The following is a 24,360-nucleotide window of genomic DNA, read 5'->3' on the forward strand; positions in this document are numbered from 1 at the left end:
TACTCCCTTTGGCTACAAAAACTAGCTGTTTTCTAAGGCTTTACTGACAGAAGCAAATAACTGTATCACTGAATTTCATTCAGTCATCCTAAATTAAAACAATTTACATCCGTCTCCTTCACTAATTAATTTCCCGTTCGTTATTCTTCATTTTTTGGTTTTATTTTCTCAGTATCAGACATGACTTTAGCATTTATGTTTGTAACCTGCCCAAGGTATATGAGGAAGCCACCTGTGCTTAGTGCTTAGAAACTTACAGTTTGATGACCTCACTTTACTGCCAGATATCTATTCATGGTTGTCGTCTGACCATCCTGTCGGTTCTATCATGACGTAAAAATAAATGCCCCAGAGAATGAGCAAAAGGAATATTTTTACCTGGCTCCTATATTAATATTTTTTCTGAGGGTTTTCTGAACTGTTTTTTGTTTTTTTTTTTTTTAATGAAAATGAAGTCTTTGGAAAACGAAGTCTTTTCTGACAAAGTGAAACTTCTAGAAAAATAAAGATATTTTAGTCATAATATTTTAAAATATTTGACTTATATAAAGAGATTTTTAGCTCATTTTTTGGAATTAGTGCATTTTATTTCAGTGTGCCTTCAAACTTTGATATCCTGAAGATATTTTCTGGGCTGGTGTCTGTGTGTGTGTGCATGTCGGGTAGGGAGGGGGAGAGGGAGAGAGAGAGAGAGAGAGAGATTTTGTTTTTTTTAAAAAACTGTGGTAAAATACACATAACATAAAATTTACTGTTGTAACCGTTTTTAGGTATATAGTTCAGTGGTGTTAATTATATTCGCATTATCACCACCATCCATCTACAGAACTCTTTTCATCTTGCAAAACTGAAACTCTGTACCCACTAAATAACAACTCCCCATTTACCTTTCTCCCATCCCTTGGCAACTACCATTCTATGTTCTGTCTCTGAGTTTGACTACTCTAGGTACCTCATATAAGTGAAATCATACAGTATTTGTCCTGTTGCAACTGGCTTATTTTACTTAGCATAAAGTCCTCAAGGTTCATCCATGTTGTTGCACGTGTCAGAATTTCCTTCTTTTTTAAAGCTGAGTAATATTCCACTGTATGTACGTACTACATTTTTTAATCCATCTGTGGATGGATAGATACATGGGTTGTTTCTACCTTTCGGCTATTGCACATAATGCTGTTATGAAAATAGGTGTGCAAATGATAGATTCCATTTTTAAAAACTTCTTTTTATAGGCATTTTCAAATATATGTAAGAGGAAAGAAAATAGTATAATAAACTCTGATGTACTCATCTCCTAGTTTTGATAGTTATCAATATTTTGCTGGTTTTGTTTCATCCTTTCCCCCAACTTTTTTTTGGTTAAAAGTATTTTAAAGCAAATCAAGAAATCATATCATTTCACATATAAATACTTAATATTTTCTCTTGCATATAAGGATTTTTAAAAACTTAGCAATAATATTTATTTCAAGGTCACTAATCCTGTCTTTTGCTGTGCCAGCTGTTGAACCTATCCAATAAGTTCTCAATTTCGGGTGTTTTGCCATTTTAGAATATGTTTATAAATTATATATTTTTTATTTTTTTATTTGTTTAACATTTATTTATTTTATTTATTTATTTTTGGCTGTGTTGGGTCTTCGTTGCTGCGCACGGGCTTTCTCTAGTTGCGGCAAGTGAGGGCTACTCTTCGTTGTGGTGCGCAGGCTTCTCATTGTGGTGGCTTCTCTTGTTGTGGAGCACGGGCTGTGGCCGCATGGGCTTCAGTAGTTGTGGCACGTGGGCTCAGTAGTTGTGGCTCTCGGGCTCTAGAGCGCAGGCTCAGTAGTTGTGGTGCACGGGCTTAGTTGCTCTGCGGCATGTGAGATCTTCCCAGACCAGGGCTCGAACCTGTGTTCCCTGCATTGGCAGACGGATTCTTAACCACTGCGCCACCAGGGAAGTCCCTATAAGTTATATATATTTTAGAGACTGATTCTCCTTTGACATGTTCCATCTTATCCTTTTTGTACATCTTTCCCTGTGTTTTCTTTAACGTATTAATCACAGTCATTTTTGAAGTCCTTGCCTGCTAACTCCAATATCCAAGTCATCTTTGGTTCTGCTTCTGTTGATGTTAAACTCTTGATTATTGGTCATTTTTCCTACTTCTTCCCATGTCTAGTAATTTTTTTATTGTATACTGGGTATTAAGAGTGACACGTTATAAAGACTCTGGATTATGTTATCTTCTACAGTGTTGAGTTTGTTCTGGCAGGAGGTTGAATTATGATGGATCAACTTGATCATGCTGAGGCTTATTAGTTTTAGGCATTGTTATGTTGGTTCTGTTTTAGTTTTGCCCTTACTCCCATGGCACAGCCCTTACTCCCAGGGTGTTGTCCTCTGGGCTCTCCACTGAGTATGTAGAATATTCACCAAGGTCTTGCCTTGTAAGCTGTATCTGAACGCCAGCATCCCCTGTGCACTGTGTAATCTCTAAAATTTTCTCTTTAGCTTTCATCCTCCCAGCAACTTTTTAATGCTAGACCTTTTATAGCCTTGCTTTTGCTCATATGCAGTTTGAGAGTTGGCCAAGACCTCATCAGAATTTCTTTTGTAACTTTTGATGTTCCGCCTCTGCTTCTCTCTCCTTCTCTGCTCTCCTGCCACCCAAATTCTAACTGCCTTACCAGCCCCTACCTCTGATCTGTTTTCATAGGTTGTGGTTTGGGGTGAATATGGGGCGCAACTCTTGTGCTTTCTTTCCCTGAAGAATCATAGCCTTTTGTTGGTTATTGCCCAATGTCTGCAAACAGTCCAAATTTTATAGTTGGTTAAAGTGGGAGAGTAAATCCAGTATCAGCTAATCCTTCATAATCAACTAAAGTCTATAATACCATTCTTAAACCCAACAAAATTAACTAACAGGCAGGCCATGTTTCGTAGCTTTCTCCAATTGTCTCAAAACATCTATTTATAGTTTATTCATATCATGATGCAACGAAGTCCAGACATCCAGAGTTGATAAATATCTTAAGTTTTTTATGCTTTATAACAACCCCTTCTCTCTCCTGCCATCACACACGTTTTTTTTTTTTTTTTTTCTATGCCATTTATTTGTTGAAGAAACTGGATCATCTTGTAAAATTTCCCACATTCTGGATTTGGATCCTTATTGCATCATTCAGCATGTGTCTCTGGCTCACTATTTCTTATAAAGTGGTTTGGTTAAATAAGGGTCACCTTGGTGGGGTCGGGGAGAGGAATACATCATAGTCTAACTGTTGCATCATTTCAGGATTTGTATAATGTCCGATTTCACCACTTTTAGTGATGTATAAAGTTTCATAAAGTTTTTATAAAGTTTGTCATCCACTTTTGATCAAATGTTTTAGCCACTCTTTTTATTTAGTTGCCTAATAAATACAATTACTTCATTAGAAGTTGCAAAATGGTGATTTTTTAATTCTCTCATTCTTTCTGCATTTATTAGCTCTAATTCTTCTGTAAAGAACTTTGCCTATAAACTATTTAGAAACTACAATAAAGGCAAAATAAATGCTTGATTCTTTTTCATTATGTATTAAATTTCAGAATAATGAACTGGTACCCTAGCAATCACCAGTGGTGACCAATGAAGTTGATTTTATTTGTTTATTTTGTAATATCATTATGAACTTACAGATTTTAACATGTTTGACGTGTTTCAGTCCATTGAGTTATTACTCTTTTGATGCTCAAATTACTCCACTTAGCTAGCGGAAGCCTCTTTAAGTTGACTCCTGTGTTCTTTTGACATGATCCCAATAGTCTTATTTTTTTAAAGCTATGTGTTTGCACATAGCTTTCTTTCTTTCCTTCTTTTTTTAAAAATTAATTAATTTATTTTTGGCTGCCTTGGGTCTTTGTTGCTGCACGTGGGCTTTCTCTAGTTGCGGCGATCGGGGGCTACTCTTTGTTGCGGTGCGCAGCCTTCTCATTGTGGTGGCTTCTCTTGTTGTGGAGCACGGGCTCTAGGCGTGCGGGCTCAGTAGTTGTGGCACTCAGGCTCAGTAGTTGTGGCTCGCAGGCTCTAGAGCGCAGGCTCAGTAGTTGTGGCGCATGGGCTTAGTTGCGCTGAAGCACGTGGGATCTTCCCAGACCAGGGCTCGAACCCGTGTCCCCTGCATTGGCAGGCGGATTCTTAACCACTGCACCACCAGGGAAGTCCCTGATCCCAATAGTCTTTAATAGCTTCCTTGCTTTTAGGTAAGATGTTCCAGGCTTATCTTGAATACTTCCTGTCCCAGACCTGGAATCAAACATTTCTCCTGGGAGCTCTGGTTCCTTCAGCCTGTCCCCTAGGGATGCTTATATTACTACTGGTTGTCATTGCTTAGAGGCCTGTTTAGGGCACAGAGGTAGCAAATGTGTGGTTTTTATAGAGAGAAAAGTAAAATACAAGTTTGTACTAACATTCCAATTGAAATTTAAGATTTCAGTGTTTCTACTTCCTGAATATTATGTATTTATGTCTCATTTCTCTTATGCTGAAAAGTTGTGGTTTCAAATGACTTTAACGTAATTACATATTTAATATGAGAGTGAGGGCAAGACTGACTCAAAGTAATACCAATATTATTACAAATATTAAAGAGACTACTGGTTCTTTTTGTCTTCAGGATATAGCCCATTAAAGATGCATAGGCAAAATACTGCATTCAATTGTCACTTAAAAAAATTATTTTCTGGTTATGTCACAGCTTAACTCAGAGTTACGTTCTTTTTTTTTCCAATTTGCTTTCAATTTTTAGAAATTTTTCTTCTCTTTGACTCAATTCTGAATTGTGTAAGTTATTTAAGACATTACATGTTTTCAGGACTAAAACTATAAAAAAAGGGTACGTTCAGGAAATTCTAGCTTCCACCCCTTTTCCATTCCCTTATAAGTAACCATTTTAAGAAGTTTCTCACTTAATATTACTTCCTTTAGAAAATATAAATTAAATATACACACATACACCCACATACATATTTGTATTTCCTTTTCCTTACTACACAAATGGAAGCACACTATCCATATTTTCCTTTACCTTACAGGATTCATGGATGGAAACCCATCCATGGACTAAGAATCCCTGGTCTAGAGAGGGAGATACACATGTTAAGAAACAACTGTGGGGCTTCCCTGGTGGCACGGTGGTTAAGAATCCACCTGCCAAATGCAGGAGACACGGGTTCGAGCCCTGGTCCGGGAAGATCCCACATGCCGCGGAGCAACTAAGCCCGTGCGCCACAACTACTGAGCCTGAGCTCTAGGGCCTGCGAGCCACAACTACTGAAGCCCGCACACCTAGAGCCTGTGCTCCGCAACAAGAGAAGCCACTGCAAGCCCACGCACTGCAATGAAGAGTAGCCCCCGCTCACTGCAACCAGAGAAAAGCCTGTGTGCAGCAACGAAGACCCAACACAGCCAAAAAATAATAAATAAGTAAATAAAATAAAATAAATTAATTAAAAAAAAAAAGAAACAACTGTAATACAGTTGTTCACTGATGTTACAGAGGTGTATAGGCTAAATGCCATTAGATACAAATTATGGACCAGTTCTTCTAGAGTAGATGAGTAGGTTAGGGAAAGCTTCAGAGAAAGAATGAGCTGGATTTGGAACCTGCAGATTATACTAGGAATCAGGGAAGAATCTCTGTATTACAAAATTAGCTAACCCACCTTTGCTAGTGTATTGGTGTAGCACGAGAAACATTTGCACTATATCTGAGAAGTCTGAATAACATTCTTGAAAGGCCTTTAAGAATATACGGGATCCTATTTCATAGGCTACCTGGGCTTATACTTAGTCTAGAAGTATTTTTTTAAGAAACTATAAGAAAACAAATCCTCCTTTATACATTAATGTAAACAGACTTTGTATCAAAAGAATAGCATGTTTTTTTTATAAAGCCTTAACATAAACCATGCTTAGTTTACAAACTTTGCTGGTGGCAAGATGAAGAGTAAAAAAATATGTATGTAGTCTTTCCTCTGATGGATATTCCCTGAGTTAATCTGTAATTATTAAGCATCCGTCACATGCAAAGCTCTTTTGTATGAGTAAGAAGGCATAGGAAAAAAAGAAAAATAGTTCTAGCTTAAAACTTTTAGAACTAAAGCCCATCTTGTGACTGTAAGTGAATCAGAAAGAAATTGTGTTTTCTCAGAACCCTGAAGGAAAAAGTTTAATATTTGAGATAGACAGAAAAAAGTAATAGTGGACATTTTGTTTTTATGCCTGCAAGAATACTCAGTAATGAGTAACTCCAAATAATTCTGTATCTTGGTTGCAGTGGTTGTTCCAAAGATCTATACATGTGATAAAATGACATAGGAGTATACACATTCTACCCATGTCAAGTTCTGGGTTTTGATATTGTTCTATAATTACGTTAGTTTTAACTATTGGGGGAAACTGGGTGAAGGGTACATGGGATCTCTCTGTACTATCTCTGCAGCTTCCTGTGAATCTGTAATTATTTCAAAAGAAAAAAGTTAAAAAAAAAAAAAAGACTTCTTATTTTGGCTGTCATTTTGAGAGTAGATCGCAGTAAGCCAAGGGCAGAATCAGGGATACTGGTTAGGAGTTTATTCTAAGGTTACTGCAGTAAACCAGGAGGGAGATAATGGGTATTGGACTAGGTTGGTGGCACTAGAGTGGGGTGGGGATAAGGGTGAGGAATAGTTGAATTCTGGATGTATTTTGACAGCAGAGTTTATAAAATCTGCTGATGGATTGGATGTGGGGTGTGGGAGAAAGAGAATGAAAGACGACAGCAAGGTTTTTGGCCTGGACCACTGGAAGGATGAAGAAAAGAGATGGTAACCAGCAGCAGCAACAAGTAAAGAAGCCTGGTATGAGGCAGTTGGAATCTTGGCAAGGAAAACCAAATAACAAGCCCTGTTCCTCTAGTCCTTGGCAGCTTGGGGCCTCTGAGGGTTAGGGACAGTATGACATTTGAGTGCACTCTTGTTAACCTTCTCCCAGGAAGCTGAGTTATCTTGGCCTTGCCCTGACTCTTTTGGAAAGAAGCATTTGTTTGATAAACAGGAAGTCGTTTCCAGGAGTGTAGAAAGAATAAATGATAGAACTGAGTGGCAAAGCAAAGAACTGCTAGCTGTGGTTAGCTTGGAATTGGCAGAAATCTTTCCAGGTAGCCATCTAAGCTTAGCACATGAGCCACCTTTTCCCCATTCTAGACTGGGTTACTTCTTCATCATGAAAAATGAAAAGTTTCTGCCCTGTTGCTTGACCTGCTATCAGGGTATGTTCATTTTCAGCTAGTGTTTTGGATCTTAGAAGTTGTAGACCTAGCAGACAAATGGAGACACTGTCTGTTTATAGTGGAAAAGTGACTTATTTTAAGAAATGTTGGCTTCCCACCGCTACCCCATTAGTGGCATGCCTCTGACACTCCAGCAAGGCTGGTCTAGGGACGTTAAGACTGCCTTATGTGTATTTTTGCTCTTTGAAAGGTTAGAATCTAACTGTACCACAAGATATTTCTTCCTGAGTCAGATTGGGACAAAACTACAAACAGTGAATTCTGAAGCAAACTTTATAAATGTTGGTGCTCTAATACTTTTGAAACTTCAGAATTCATTCCCTCCGCTTCTAATAATATACTCCTCATGAGGTATATAAATCCCTTAGTGTCACTACTTTTGATTTTGTAAGGAAGAACAGATAAAAAAAGATTACAGAAATCCAGTGCCAAGTTATTTATGGTGATTGGAAAGTGAGAAAGAGAACTTAGACTCCTTACTTTTTTCTTTTTTGTTGTTGTTTTGTTTTGTTTTTATTTCACAGGCTCCTTACTTTTGATAAGAGCTTGAAAACAGGAGAACTGTTTTCTCCTTTTAATTGAGAGTCACCTCATCCTTGTCTGGGTTGAAATAGTTGAAGCTGTGATAGAGAAAAACTTCAAATTTGCCCCAGAGGTATAATGGCAACTAAATAGAGTAGTAGTTAATTGATGGTGAAAAGGGACTTACTGTGATGGATTCAAGATTGTCTAGACTCAGGGGTGTGGGTGGGGGGCTGGGGTCATGGTTGCAGGGTGGGGTGTTTGGGACTGGAGGTATGGGTGGTATCTCGCCCAGTATTTCGGAGCACTAGCTCACTAAACTGTCCAGAAGAAGCAGAACGACTCTTTAGAGTTCCTTGCAAGTGGGTTTATCCTGACAAGTTGCAGAATGTATTTTACTTTGAATGTTGAGTGGCTCAGGAGCTATTTGTTTCATTTGCCTTCTGAAATTACCCCAGTATGTATTCAAATGCTGTGACTTTGTGTTAAGTCGAGGCTGGGCTACTACTGCTCTGGGTTTCTTCGCTGAAAGTTAAGTGTCATATTTGAACTTGAAGAATTTTTGCTGCCTGCCTATGGAGCACACATGAACATAAAGCAGCCATTTGTCAGCAGGCAGCTGAAAGGCAATTTCAGCAGGGACCAAAAACCACTGCAGGCTGCTGGCTTCCTGGCACACCCACTAGACCCTGTAGGTTTACACTGAAAGCAAACTAACAGGGTCTGGAGGCGGGGGATGGTGGTGGTGGTAATAAGATGGGCAAAAATAAAAGCAGAGGCTAAAGTCTGAACGACATTGAGCCAGTATGAAGGTCCTGTATATGGGGAAGAGCACAACGTTCCCAAAGAAGAGAGAACTTAAACATCAAACACAATGGCTAGTAAGAAACATCTGACGTTTGCGGACAACACATTTTTTAAAAAAGTAAATTGTGTATCTTCTTTATATTCATAGCTATAGGGATACTGTAGGTATCTTTAGGGAAAGTACTATATAGTTTAAGCCATTTTACCCAGTGTGCTATCACAAATACCTTGTAACCAGAACCGTGTAACAGTACAATTGGTGTATGATAATAATCACTTTCAAACACTACAGAATCCTGAACAAAGATCCTTATGATCTATTAACCAAATGCTGAAATAGTATTTGTGTAGTAATGAGTGGACCTTTTTAAAATATAGCTTTTTAAATGTCTTTGAAAGTTAAAATTATGTCGTATATGATAACTCTTAGTCAAAGTACAAGTTTATTCCCAAATATGCTATTCTTTCTTTGGCCATAGCATGTAACAGAATTTATTTCTGTTTAGCAGATCAAGAGGTGGCAATATTGGCAGTATAAATGATTCATACAAGGACAACCAATGTGTCATTGTAGAGATAAAACAAAACTAGGCTGCGTTCCACCAGCTCCTGGCCTATGTAACATTTTTGAGAACTTTCCAATCATTTTAGGAAAACAAAGTACTTAGAAAATACAAAGAGGTTTTTTTAATAAAAGAAAATCACTTATTTTGGAAATTGCTAAATTAATCATTCTGTTGTATTTAAGAAGCTCTTTGATGTGTTCTGGTAATTAGTATTTACTGCCAGATGAATGTCTCCTGGGCATTTTAATTAATGGGTGGCTTGGCCAAATGAGCTTCTGATGGTAAACCTTCATAAGGGTTTATTTTTGTGTTTCTCAAGAATAGCTGTCTCTTCAAAGCTCTTTAATTAGACAAGGTTTAGCAGCTAAAGCACATTATTAGAATAATTAGGCCTTGGGTTAAGAGAAATAGTGGGTCAAAGGAGCAGGTACTGTTAGAGAGAATGGCCTCTTCAAGTGGAGCATGGTGTCCACATCTGATGGACGTCCAGTTCTTCAACAGCTTGTATTCACTCCCTGTCCCTAGTTGGGGACCTTGTGTTGTTTGAAGTTCATTTGACAGATCTCACCAGAAGCCTAAACATACCAGAGTGTGAGCTCATTTATCACCACCTCTAAACTCCTGTAGAAAGCTGTATCCTAGTCCTTCTAACATCTAAGCTTAAAGACTTCTTATTTTCTCTTTCTTTCTACCAAGTTGGTGATCTTGGCCATAATAATGATTGTTTTTGAGGGAAATGCTTCAAAGATCTTATGTGTGGGTCATTGATAACTCCAACAATTATAACAATTCCTTTGAGGGGTCTTCCTTAATAATTTAAATAAACTACTTATAACATTGTTCTTAAAATTACTATAGTATTTGGTCTCCAAAGTTTAATGTCCGTTGTGGTCAGAATGTAGTTTGAATTATTTGAAAATCTGATATGTAGATGGATTGTCATTTTGCCCCCTTCTTCAAACCACCCCCCCTCCATTTCTTGTCCTAAGCTCTTAATCTTGTCAGTCATTACTGGTGCATATGTTTTATCTCAAAGTTCTTCTTTGTGGTGAAGAAAAGATATACCTGACTGGTCCCATGGGGGATGGAGATGGTGCCAAAACAATTGGGTAGTATTACTGAAACTACTATTAAAAAACAAAAAATAATACACTTATATTGTCTAATTTTCCACTTTCCCACTATCTCAGGATGCTTATGATGGCAAATGTGTCTTTTTTCCAGCTAGATCAGTTGATTTAATGATAGTGCTGATGAGCTATTACAGATTTCAAGCAGAGCAAACTGTGTCACTGACATTTCTAATCCCATCAGCTGTCATGATCTGTATATGTTGTTAGATGAAGAACTGGGTTAAGGATGTGTATGTCATTGGTTCAATATAAACCTACTTCCACTATTAGAAAAAAGTTATAGAACTTATGACATTGATTATATGTCAATCAATTCCTTTTTAAATATAGAGGATAGCCTGATTTATAGAATTACAAAGTTTATCCCATGTAAATTCTTTTGTTATACCTTAGTTAGTGACGTAGCCAATGAAATTATTTCATTTAAAGTGGTAGAAACTTCACTTGGTTTTCTATTGATGTTATCTGTAAAAATTAATAACATAGTTTTAAAAATATTTGGTAAGCACAATAAATGCAAATGTAAAGATGCAGGCATATTACTATGCATTCCAGAGAACAGTCACCAAATAAGTACATTTTTATGTCAAATTGTAAACCTTTGAGAAAGCAGAAGAGATATTAACCTAAACAGAATCCTATATAAAGCAGGTTTTCCCCTCTCAGCAATGACTAATTTCTGTCTATTCTTTCCTAAAATGATTGATAATTGTGACTCTGCTTTTTGACTCACCCTTTAGCACAGGAAATATTGCTGATACTTATCTTCATGTGCATGTTTGCTGCGTATATGTAATCTTTTGCAACGGAGATTATGAACAGGAAGGTGTTGACTGTTACGATCCTTGAAGAAAACCATTACGTGCATCCCTCACAGCTCTTCCTTCCTTATGGTCGGGCGAGTGTATTCTTATCCATATGTATGTGTAATGGGATTTATACTTAACGAAGTTTGGGTGCTCATTACTAATGAATTTTTATAGATACAAATCAGGACTGTAAGTGTATTGTTTTCCATTTGTTTGTTTTACTTCTTTGACTCATTCATTTGCTGGGCCTGCTTGCATCATTCCTTCTGTCTACCTTTTGAAATTATACCACTGTCCCAAAACAAGAACTGACGGTATTCTTCTTCACTGCAGACCACCTGGTGGCCCATGGCAGAATGGCAGAAAAGGAGGCCCGTCGGAAGTTCAAACAGATTGTCGCAGCTGTCTATTTTTGTCACTGTCGGAATATTGTTCATCGTGATCTAAAAGCTGAAAATTTGCTACTGGATGCCAATCTGAATATCAAAATAGCAGGTGAGAAGTATGCTGAGGATGTGAAATAGGAGTGAAGCAGCTTTTCCTTCAAGGTTCTTAAAGCAAGGGATTATCTGTTTCATCTATTCAGAAAGAAGTATTATGAAAAGGATTTGTGTGTGTGTGTGGCTTGAAAATTAATAAGCGTTCAAAATACATTGATGCTATTTTTTCATGTAGTTTGGGATGCAACTAGGTTGGGAAGAAAGAAGAAAAAGTAATTTTTAAATAAGGAATAAAATATAGAATAAAGTAGTAAAAAAAAAACAACTGATAAAATTGTGTGCCTTCTCACCTTCACTTGAGAAGGTTGATTTGTGTCACTGCTGATATAGAGCATGCTTATTCTTAAGACTGTGGTTTTATGATCATTTAGGAAGAATAGATCTTACAGTGGTTTAAAGGCAGTCCATCTCTTTTTATCCTCAAATTTCATTCATCTGCTCATCTGACAGTGCCTACAAAAGCACTTTTCACTGCCTCACTCTACTCATACTTCAATTTTAGTAAACTGTCAGCATTTGCCTAACCAATGCAAGCTCACCACCTATTGATAGAAGAAAGTGACTGCAGTTTATATAGAAACTATAAATATGGAAATAAACCATTTTTGTTTTTCTGGCAATTTTTGGTATTGCATTGTACGTCCCTCGTCTTCCAGATAAAAAAGGACTGGAATCTCATATAGAAAACAGAACTTTAGCTAGAATATAACTGTCTTGAAAAGCCTAGGTAAGAAGCAATTCTGAAGATTTCCCTCCTTAACTGGGTGGGAATTGAGAGTTCAAATTTATATTATATTATAGGTCAAAGTACCTATGTGTACCCTTGTAGGTTGTTGATTCTTCTGACAGTTTCTTTTGTGTACATAACTCTGCTCACTTTCCAGGCTCTACTTTTACATCCTCGGAATGTCACCTAGCCTTTTGTTTATCTGAGTTGGGCTGATTAGAACTTTTACAGTTGTAAGCTCTTTGAGTTCTGTATTTGCTCAATACACAGTAGACAGGAATTAGATGCTTTCTTTATCTTACATGAAATCATGTTTTTCCTTTGCCCTTACGTCTGTTTTATATTCTCTAAAGCTCTCTAGATGCTGACAGTTCTCACAAGGGTGGGTAGGGTGGAAAGGCCTGACAATTTCAAACCCTCTTTCGTAATTATTCATTGTAGTTTCAATTAAATTAATGGTAATAACACCTACTAAGCTTCACAATCCTTAAAAGTATAATCAAATGTTGTGTTAATTATCTATTGTTGCTGTAACAAATTACCACACACTTAGTGGCTTGAAACAATACAAGTTTATCTTATAGTTCTGGAGGTCAGAAATCTGAAATGAATCCTGTGGGGCTGAAACCAAGGTATTGGTGGAACTGGTTCCATCTGGAGGCTTTGGAGGATTCATCTCCTTGCCTTTTTCAGCTCATGGAGGCCTCCTGCATTCCTTGGCTCCATCCCTTACATCACACTTCCACCTCCTGTTTCCATTGTCACATCTCCCACTCCTAATCTGATCCTCTTACTTCCCTCTTGTAAGGACCCTTGTGATTACATTGGGCCCTCCTGGATGAACCAGGATGGTCTCTCCAGCTCAAGATCCTTAACCTAACCACATCTGCAAAAGAAGGTAACACATCCGCAAGTTCCATGGATTAGGACAAGGATGTCTTTGAAGGGCTGTTATTCAACCTACCACAAATGTTACTGTAGGGTTCTTTGGATTTTTGATTAGGGTAGTGAGTTAAAGGAAGGCCCTCTTTTTCTGCTACAGTCTTATTCTACCTTCACTGACCGAAGACTAAGAAAAAATTTTTATGCTTCCTTGTTCTTGATTTTGAACTTAGAATCATTTTGATTTAGTTAAGGGAAATTTGTATGGCTTTTAGTTTTTGCATTGAGAAGCCAAGTTTAAAAAGCAGGAGTTGATGATAATTGAATTTAGAAACTCTACTGACAAATATTTGGGTAAGGAGATTTTTAAATACTTTTCTTTGTTAATAGTTAAAAACAAACCCATGCAGTCACAATATGAGTCTCTACCTGTTGGTGTGTAATTACAGACTCCTAGGGGTGCTGACAGCCAGCCTTGGGCTCTCTGTGTATTAATACATATACTTTGGCAAGATTTTTATTTCATTAACCTAAAGTCTGCATTTTTATTACTTGTTTTCAGAGCAAAGCAAAGAATAAATGAGCACCTCTAGTTTTGTGCTCTGCTACAGTGTCTGACATTGTCTTTGTTTGCATTCTTTCCTACATGCTATCATTACTCAGTTTCTCAGTCATTGCCTGAACTTCCCTTCCTACACATAAATTGGATAGAATACCCGTTTCTCATCAGCCAGGCCTTCTTTGAACTTAATGGACCAGTGGGAGAAGCGCTTCTAGTTGCAGCTGACTACAGCATGACTAATTTTAGAGAGGTAGGTTGGATGGTTCTGATGGGATAAGTTCAGATAAGTAATGAAATCAACTTTTTATTCTGAAAGCTGAAAGTAACTTTCAGATCCCTGATCTTTTCCGTAGTGTTTTTGATGAATTATTATAAATCTCAGTAAGAAAGAACTACTGTATATGAAAGAAACACATGAGAGAGGAAAGAGGGGTTTTTTGTTTTATTTAAAATATTGTTAGTCTTAAGCACCTCATTTTAAAAATCATCATATATGTTATAGTAGCAAATTAACTTGGAATTAATAAAAATTCAGGTCAGGAAATTTAAAGAATTCATGTTTTCCTTATCCAATATTTACCTAGTGGTTTTGATGAAAAGATTATGCATCCTGTTCAAAAGTAGATGAATAAGTTGTTCTGGGGATGTCTGTGCCTACAGGAATTTATGTTTACTTTTTGTATGAAGTAATGTGACAATTTACATGTAATACTTGGTACTACTATAAAAATCTAGCTATTATAAAAGCCCATGTTAGCCCTCTTCAAGTGAATATGTGTTCCCAGGACACGAGAGATAAGTTTCAGTTACAGATATTAAAAGATTAAACATCATTCCATTGTTTAAGAGTTTTTGTGATTAAATTCTTACCTATGAATTTTTGTTCTAGTGCTAGTTCTAGAGAGAATGAAGCCCAGGTGAATACTTTGTTTTTTTTTCTGGTTTTAATGCTTTCTTCTTAATGCTGGTCACAAACCTGTCTTCTGTAGAATTATTTGAAAGATGTTTCTATCATTAGTAATCCAGCATAAGCATTGATTGTTTTCAGAATAAAGAATTTTATTTCTGAAAGGCAGAGTTGCCAAGTCTGGAACGAAGAATTTGTAGTGGCTATCTATAATCTTCACTGTTCTTAACAAAGGCTTTTTGCTCCGGTATCATGGAACAGAAAAAAGAAGGCTAAGAACATGACTCCCACCCTCAAGAATTTACAGTCTATTTGGGCAACAAGTGCTTAGAGCTTTGAAAAGTTAAATAACACCAAAATTATGCTTTACATATATAAAAAGTACTTTGCAAAGCATTTTCACGTATATCATTTAATTTCAACATACTTGGCATGCAAATATGTCTTGTTTAGAAAACACTAGAGTTTCCAAAACACCTTTAACTTGCTAAAAGTTTGAATTTCTTATAAAGAGCACTCATGCAAATCGCTTTCATGTAGAGAGTTCAACGCTGGGAAAAGAATAGGATTCGTGGTCTCTAACCTTTCACTTTGTGCCTCAGATGTGTGAGGATCCACAAAGGAACAGATTCGGGATGGGGGAGGCACAACATGGCTCTCTCAGCACATCGATTGTATCCCTGGGTGACAGCATGGCCAACAGCTACCAAATTGCAGTTTGATACAATAGGAGAGATGTTACAGAGCCCATCATGATTCATTATCACGTTAATTGTATAGTCCAGTTACCACAGGAGTTCAGAGGATGGAGAAAGCACTTTAGTTTGCAGAATTTCATTAGATTACAAACGCCTCAGGGACTGTAAGCATATCCCATTTATCGTACCTGTTCTATAGTAGGTGCTCGATAACTTTGTTGATCTGAACTTTACACAGTGGTGATGAGGACAGAAACACCCTTTTGAGAATATAGCGCTTGAGGTGAGTCTTAAAGGATGAATAGAATTCTTTAAGGGTAGGTGTCAAGGAGAGAATGCCCATAGGATTAGTCAGTAAGCAAATGTTAGTAAAGCACCTGCTGTGTGCAGACACTGGGAATACAGCAGCAGATAAAATTGTCCCTTGGAACGAACATTCTGATGGGGAAAGATAGACAGTAAACACATAAACAAGCTCTCATAAGGGCTGTGAAAATGGTAATATCGAGTAGCCTGATAGAATGACTTGTGGGAGGATAACCAGGATAGTCAGAGCCTTCCAAACAGAAGGAAGAGCAAGGCAAAGGCCTGCGAGAGGTGAATTCAACATATTTAGGGGGTAAGAGAAAGTTTAGCATGGCTGAGGATAATAAATAAGGCCGGGAGTGGAAAGATGGGATGAGAGAGCTGGCAAGGGCCAGTTCACGTGGGGCCCTGTGCACGTGGTGAGGATTTGGGGCTTTATTTTGGTTACAGTGGGAAGCTGAGTTGGAGACGCATGAGCAGCAGTCGAATGCACACAGCATATCTGCAGAAAAGTTTGGTGAGAGGGAAGAATCGAGGAGGGGAGTCAGGCCTGAGAAGGCAGGAAGGGGAGGTATTTATACTAAATTGTGAAATTGTTTGAATGCCAGGCTAAATAAATCAGATTCAGGGTGGATAAGGAAAAAAGGGCGGGAGTAGGGAGAGGGGACAGGAAAGCAATAGGAAGATCAGTTCAAAGGCTGTGAAATGGTAAAATCCTGCATACAGGTGGTGGTAGTGGATGTGGGAAGGAAGAAAAGGGCAACAAATACAAGAGATGTGAGCAGAGCAGGAATTTCTGGGACTGGGTAACCAGTCACATCTCTGGGCCAGGAAGAGGGAACTTCCAGTCGGAGATGTGTTTAGAAATAGAGAAATCAGATTTCTTATTGATGGATTATATTAAGCTATCAAACTGGTGTTGCCTTATTTTTAATGGTTGATGCACTGCTATTTAAAAGGAATTTTAATTCTTGTTCTTAAAAATTAACTAGAGAAATTTCTGTATTTATAAAAGATTGCCTACATGTAGCTGGCTTACTCCCTGAAGCAAAGTTATTTGAAATACTCAGACGTTATGAGAATGTTTTGAAAATTGTGGAAACTTTTTTTTTTTAACCTAAGGAAGTTGGAAACTTTTTTCTTTAAATGTCGACTCCCAGAATGGTCTCCATGAGATGGTTTCCACTCCGGTGTTATTGTTTTAGTTGGCAATCAGTAGACAGCAAAGATCTGAAGTTCAGCTCCAGCAAAGCCAACATTTTGGAAAGAATTTCCACAGTGCCTGGCTTTAAGATACTATGGAAATTTTTGACCTTTAATGCAGTGAGATCTAGACTACTTCATTTTTTAAAAGTGAGAAACTAAAACATTTCATAAGTCTATTGACCTTTCACTGCCAGTATGAATATACTAAGATACAGTCATATCTGTATCTCAAAACAAAGGTTGGAAACCTTGGATTTCTGAGACCCCTTCCGTAGTCTGGTGATTGAGAATGTCCCTGACAGGTCACAAAAAGTAGTTACGAATATTCATCGTGTCAATCCCAAATTTTATGTCATGATCCTAACACCCTTTGTTTAGGTAATCTTTCAGTACACCTCCCTGGTTGATGGGTAGTAAATTGAGACCCAGAGAGGCCATGTGACTTTCCCAAATTCGGGTCCTAGTAGAGCCTAGGAATCATAACGGCTCACCCTTGTGCTCTCACCCTGAAATGGTATAGGACCCTCAACTATCAGGGTCTAAGGAACTTTAATGTATATTGACCCTTGGGAAAATGGAGTTTGGAAAATTCTCTCTTCTGAATCCTATTCCTAAGACTGGAGCTTTTACAAATGAAAAATTAATGTACCTTCATTAAAAAGGCATTTCAGGTACACATAGTTGACACACATGACACATGAAAAAAATGCTCAACATCGCTAATTATTAGAGAAACGCAAATCAAAACTGCAGTGAGGTACCACCTCACACCAGTCAGAATGGCCATCATTAAAAAGTCTGCAGATAACCAGTGCTGGAGAGGGTGTGGAGAAAAGGGAACCCTCCCACACTGTTGGTGGGAATGTAAATTGGTGCAGCCACTATGGAGAACAGTATGGAGGTTCCTCAGAAAACTAAAAATAGAGTTACCATATGATCCAGCAATCTCACTCCAGGGCTTACATCTGGACAAAACTATAATTCGAAAAGATACATGCACCCCACAGGACAGGAATAAAGGCACAGACATAGAGAATGGACTTGAGGACACGGGGAGGGGGAAGGGTAAGCTGGGACGAAGTGAGAGAGTGGCATGGACATATATACGCTACCAAATGTAAAATAGATAGCTAGTGGGAAGCAGCCGCATGGCACAGGGAGATCAGCTCGGTGCTTTGTGTCCACCTAGAGGAGTGGGATAGGGAGGGTGGGAGGGAGACGCAAGAGGGAGGAGATATAGGGATATATGTATATGTATAGCTGATTCACTTTGTTATACAGCAGAAACTGACACACCATTGTAAAGTAATTATACTCCAATAAAGATGTTTAAAAAAAAAAAAGAAAAGATACATGCACCCCAGTGTTCATAGCAGCACTATTTACAATAGCCTAGACGTGGAAGCAACCTAAATGTCCATCGACAGCTGAATGGATAGGGAAGATGTGGTGTGTATATATATATACATACATACATACATACATACATACATACATACATACACTGGAATACTGCTCAGCCATAAAAAAGAGTAAAATAATGCCATTTGCAGCAACATGGATGGACCTAGAGATTATCATGCTCAGTGAAGTAAGTCAGGAAGAGGAAGACAAATACCATATGATGTCACTTATGTGTGGAATCTAAAATATGACACAGATGAACTTATCTATGAAACAGAAACACACTCACAGACATAGAGAACAGACTTGTGGTTGCCAAGGGGGAGGGGGCTGAAGGAGGGATGGATTGGGAGTTTGGAATTAGTAGATGCAAACTATTATATATAAAATGGATAAACAACAAGGTTCTACTGTATAGACAGAGAAGTATATTTGATATCCTGTAATAAACCATAATGGAAAAGAAAAAACAAGAAATAAAGTGAATATAACTATTTAATATTTTTTAAATGACAAGATTTTATATTTTTTTTATGACTGAATAATATTCCATTGTGTATATATACCACATTTTTTTTTAAACATCTTTATTGGAGTATAATTGCTTTACAATGGTGTGTTAGTTTCTGCTTTATAACAAAGTGAATCAGTTATACATATACATATGTTCCCATATCTCTTCCCTCTTGCATCTCCCTCCCTCCCACCCTCCCTATCCCACCCCTCTAGGTGGTCACAAAGCACCGAGCTGATCTCCCTGTGCTATGTGGCTGCTTCCCACTAGCTATCTATTTTACATTTGGTAGTGTATATATGTCTATGCCACTCTCTCACCCTGTCACATCTCACCCCTCCCCCTCCCCATATCCTCAAGTCCATTCTCTAGTAGGTCTGTGTCTTTATTCCCCTCTTGCCACTAGGTTCTTCATGACCTTTTTTTTTTTCCCCTTAGATTCGATATATATGTGTTAGCATACTGTATTTCTTTTTCTCTTTTTGACTTACTTCACTCTGTATGACAGACTCTAACTCCATCCACCTCATTACAAATACCTCCATTTCATTTCTTTTTATGGCTGAGTAATATTCCATTGTATATATGTGCCACATCTTCTTTATCCATTCATCCGATGATGGACACCTAGGTTGCTTCCATGTCCTGGCTATTGTAAACAGAGCTGCAATGAATATTTTGGTACATGACTCTTTCTGAATTATAGTTTTCTCAGGGTATATGCCCAGTAGTGGGATTGCTGGGTCATATGGTAGTTCTATTTTTAGTTTTTTAAGGAACCTCCATACTGTTCTCCATAGTGGCTGTATCAATTTACATTCCCACCAACAGCACAAGAGTGTTCCCTTTTCTCCACACCCTCTCCAGCATTTATTGTTTCTAGATTTTTTGATGATGGCCATTCTGACCGGTGTGAGATGATACCTTATTGTAGTTTTGATTTGCATTTCTCTAATGATTAATGATGTTGAGCATTCTTTCATGTGTCTGTTGGCAATCTGTGTATCTTCTTTGGAGAAATGTCTATTTAGGTCTTCTGCCCATTTTTGGATTGGGTTGTTTGTTTTTTTGTTATTGAGCTGCATGAGCTGCTTGTAAATCTTGGAGATTAATCCTTTGTCAGTTGCTTCATTTGCAAATATTTTCTCCCATTCTGAGGGTTGTCTTTTGGTCTTGTTTATGGTTTCCTTTGCTGTGCAAAAGCTTTTCAGTTTCATTAGGTCCCATTTGTTTATTTGTGTTTTTATTTCCATTTCTCTAGGAGCTGGGTCAAAAAGGATCTTGCTGTGATTTATGTCATAGAGTGTTCTGCCTATGTTTTCCTCTAAGAGTTATATACCACATTTTAAAATCCATTCATCTGTCGATGGACACTGAGGTTGTTTCCGTATCTTGGCTATTGTAAATAATGCTGCAGTGAACATGAGCATGCAGATGTCTTTTTGAATTAGTGCTTTCATTTTCTTTTCTTTTCTTTTTTTTTTTGGCCACGTCACATGGCTTATGGGATTTTATTTCCCCAACCAGGTATCAAACTTGGGCTCTCAGCACTGAGAGCAAGGAGTCCTAACCACTGAACTGCCAGGGAATTCCCAGTGCTTTCATTTTCTTTGGATCAATACCTAGAAGTAGAATTGCTGGATCATATGGTAGTTCTATTTTTAATTTTTTGAGGAACCTCTATACTGTTTTTCATAGTGGCTGCACCAGTGTACATTCCCACCAACAGTGCACAAGGGTTCCCTTTTCTCCACACCCTCACCAACACTTGTTATTTCTTGTCTTTTTGGTAATAGCCATTCTAACAGGTGTTTTGATTTGCGTTTCCCTGGTGATTAGTGATATTGAACGTCTTTTCTTGTACCTGTTGGCTATCTGTATGTCTTCTTTGGAAAAATGTCTATTCAGATCTTCTGTCCATTTAAAAAATTGAATTGTTTTTTTGCTACTGAGTTGTATGAGTTCTTTATGTATTTTGGATATTAACCCCTCATCAGATATATGATTTGCAAATATTTTCTCCTATTCAGTAGGTTGCCTTTTCATTTTGTTGATAAATATAAATATTTATAATGAACTTTTAAATCAATTTTAATAATGTACTAATATAAAATATTTTACTTAAATTACTTCTTTATCATAAATCACACAAAAATGACAAAGTTATTTTTAAAATTTCGTTCTTGCAAGGTTTTTAGGATAATATATTCCTCTGAAAGAAGTTTGAGAGTCAAAAAAGTTGGAAAATACAGGGTACTTGTACAATTAAATAGGTTAGTTTTCTTTACATTCTAGTCCAAATATGACCTTGATCTTTTTAATCAGATAGAGATTCTCTGAGCTCTTGATAGACTCTTTTTCAGGAAAGCCCTTCTCCTCTATTATATACCAATTGCCCCTAAACTTGTGCTTAAAACTCAATTTATGTATATAATTATATAGTTAGATGTGTGATTGTGTTGTGTGCCCCTCGATGCATTAATGGTCCCTCAAAAACTTGGGGCGTATCCTACTCCTATTAGCATATTTACACCTTACCTTTTAGGTGGGTTACTGTTCAGATGTTTCCTCTCATTTGAGTTATGTTTATTCTATTCTGTTAGCTTTAACCTAAGAGAGTATTTTCTTGCCTGCTTAGTTTCTAGGTGACAACTGAGAATCTTATATGTGATCATACCTTCTTTTCTGCAAAAGTAGCCTCTGCTTATCAGACCATATGCCTTAATTTTTAATTTGGAAAATATTGTTGTTATACCTATATACTGTATTTCCATTTGGTATCTTCAGTTTCTTTTGAGAAGTTAAGGGGACCTTGATTCATTATGGTCTATAAAAGGCACACTAAAAATTTGTATAGTGTGCTCACCTATCAGGATTAGAAACTTACCTGATTGAATGATTGTACTATTATTTTTCTAAGTGATATGAATCACTTTAGAATCATCATTACAATAGTATGCATTAATGTTTTCAAGAATTCCAGTGCATATTGTTTGTAGGTCTTATAGAAAAGGTCTTATTATAACCTTTTCCTTTATACATCTACTCAATACTGAGTTTGATGAAAAGATCCCGTGTTGGCGAGGGGTTTTTGCCTTTCATGAGAAGGGTTGGGGTAGTGCTATCTATGATAGAGTGGAGGGGATTCGTTTGTTACCTCATTTAAAAATAGCTGAGTTCAGTGATCCTAACTGCTAAGATAGTTTTAAAACTTTGGGGGCAAATACATGTCATTCATTGAAAATACCAATGTAATGCTGCTCCAGCATTTTTGTTTTTAAACTTTCCTTTTCCATGGAGATAGTCATCATGCTGTATAGATACACGATGCTCGGAAGTTGTGGAGGGTCAGGAGATTGCTAAGATTAAGTGATAGCTGTGGAAGAGCCCCGTATATGGGGCAATAGTAGGAGCTGCAACAGAATGGTCCTCTAATACCTCTCTAACACGTTACCAAGAAGGTACGTATATTCTTTCAATCTCCTGAATATTATCTCTCCCCTCCTCCAATTCTGACCTCCCCTGGTTTCTTAAACTAAACCAAATGCCCCCCTTCCCAAATAAGCTGATTACTTGATTTTTTTTTTTTTTTTTTTTCTCATGAAGGAATTTCTCTTGAGTATAAATGCTCAGGCTGTGAGTCAGTAGTTTTTGGCATTACTTCTCTATTAGCTCCTAGTTAGGAAGTTCAGCCAGAGGTTGAAGGGATTGCTAAACACTTCAGGACTTCCCAGACCCATTTTTAAGAGCAAACTAATATTGAGACTCCTGGGAACTTTGAAACTCATCCTTTGTCACTACCAGTATTTTGAGATTCACACAGTTGACTCTTGTGTCCAAATCCAAATAAAGCTTTTGGGTCACATGATTTCTAGTCTAGTAATATTGTGTAGGAAAAGCAAGGTTAGTTCCTCTTCCGTGTCATGTTCTATCTTAACAGTCCATATAACGGTCTAAATCCTGTTTATAAAGTGTTCTTTTACAGGTCTTGATCTTTGATTCGTCAAGTCATTTCTGGCTAGAATACCTGACAGCTTGTGGCCTACACCCCGTACTTATTAGTCCACTGAGAAGTTAATCAGGGCCCCAAATTATTTCTATTCGTGGTCTTTGTCTTTAATTGCAAGTGCAGCATTGGGGTTATGAGTCCTCAGAAGCTTTCAGATTTTAAAACAGGAAGGATCTTGTCTCAGTATTTTCTGGTAAGGTGGTTTATTTAGGATAAATAATTATTTTCCCACTTCACTTTTTTCCTCTGCCCCGTACTTCCAAGCTGTTTACTTATCACAGCGAGGAAGTGAAATGAAGCACAAGTTACTCCTGGAGGGGTTGGCTGCCACTTGTAGCTGTACTACTGTATTACCTTCACAGACACTGTGAACATTTGGAACTGGCTGCAGGCCTCACCTAATCTGTTATATCTGCTTCAGGTTGCTCCTTGGTCAGCCAAAAAAGAAGTCAAGGGTATTACTCTGAGGTGGTGGACCAAGTAAGAAAATTTCCTGTTGCAGTTGTCCTGATTTTTAAATTCGTGCCACCCGTTCCCTCTTTCCCCTTACGGCATAGACATACCCAGTTGTTGATATACTTAACTTTTAGGGCTACAGTATCACTGCCACGTATAGCCCCAGGCTCCTGATCTTGCCTAGAACAAAGGATTTCAAGTCTCAAAATGGATAGTAAAGCTCTGGTATTTAAACCATCCCTAGAAGACAGACATATGGTTCCAATTAAAGTCTGCTGCTCTGTATTAAGGGGATGTAAGATACCATTCTAGCCTGCAGACAAATGCTAACCAACCAGGGTGTTGGGGGTTGGAAAAGAGACTTAACAAATTATGTTAGGAGCCACTTCTGAGTGGAGAAATAAATGACCATAGGCCACATGAAGAGAACAACTCCACCCATATGGCTTCTGTTGTGTGGGTGTGAGTATTCACTTCAACCAGTTTCTTTTCTTGTTTCTCCCTTTCCTTCTGTAACTCTTTAGAATATTCATCATTTTAATGTTGATTCTGTAGATCATAATTTTTTTCCTATTGCCAATAAATAAAGAGGAAGGGATATAAAGTATCTTTATGGCATCTTTGTACCTGAGAATTTTCTGAAACTAACTGCTCAGTGTTTTAGTTCTTATTATTCAAGTCTTTATTTTTAAAACAAAAATTTTTAATACAGAATAATAAAGCAATAATATAAGCATACTATAGGAAATTTAAACAACAACAAAAGATTTTGAAGTACTCAAACTGGAATCTCACCTCCAAAACTTATCATTATCATTTTGAGCGCATTTCTTTCTTTTTCTATGCATGCTTTTTATAATTATAGTCACTGTATGTACAATTTTACATGTAGTTTTTATCCTTTATGGTATGTCAAATATTTTCCCTATGCTGCTCCATGTAATCATTTTTAATGATTGCATATCAAATAGATATAACATAATTTACTTAATCTCTCCCATATTGTTGTAAGAGCACAGAAATTCTTGATAGGGCTGTGGTGTTTACCGCCCCC

General features: G+C 37.4%; 1 protein-coding gene across 6 annotated transcripts in view; it reads left to right on the forward strand.

The window, feature by feature from the left end:
• The window catches only part of SIK3 (SIK family kinase 3), a 250,357-nt gene that overhangs the window by 163,181 nt on the left and 62,816 nt on the right, over positions 1-24,360 (forward strand). For all 6 annotated transcript variants that reach the window (XM_061203636.1, XM_061203638.1, XM_061203637.1 and 3 more), the window contains exon 4: positions 11,469-11,630. In XM_061203636.1, coding sequence (XP_061059619.1) covers positions 11,469-11,630 — 162 coding nt within the window. The remainder of the gene's footprint in view (positions 1-11,468; positions 11,631-24,360) is intronic.

The sequence above is a fragment of the Eubalaena glacialis genome, chromosome 10 (genome assembly GCF_028564815.1).
Source record: "Eubalaena glacialis isolate mEubGla1 chromosome 10, mEubGla1.1.hap2.+ XY, whole genome shotgun sequence".
Taxonomy (NCBI): domain Eukaryota; kingdom Metazoa; phylum Chordata; class Mammalia; order Artiodactyla; family Balaenidae; genus Eubalaena; species Eubalaena glacialis.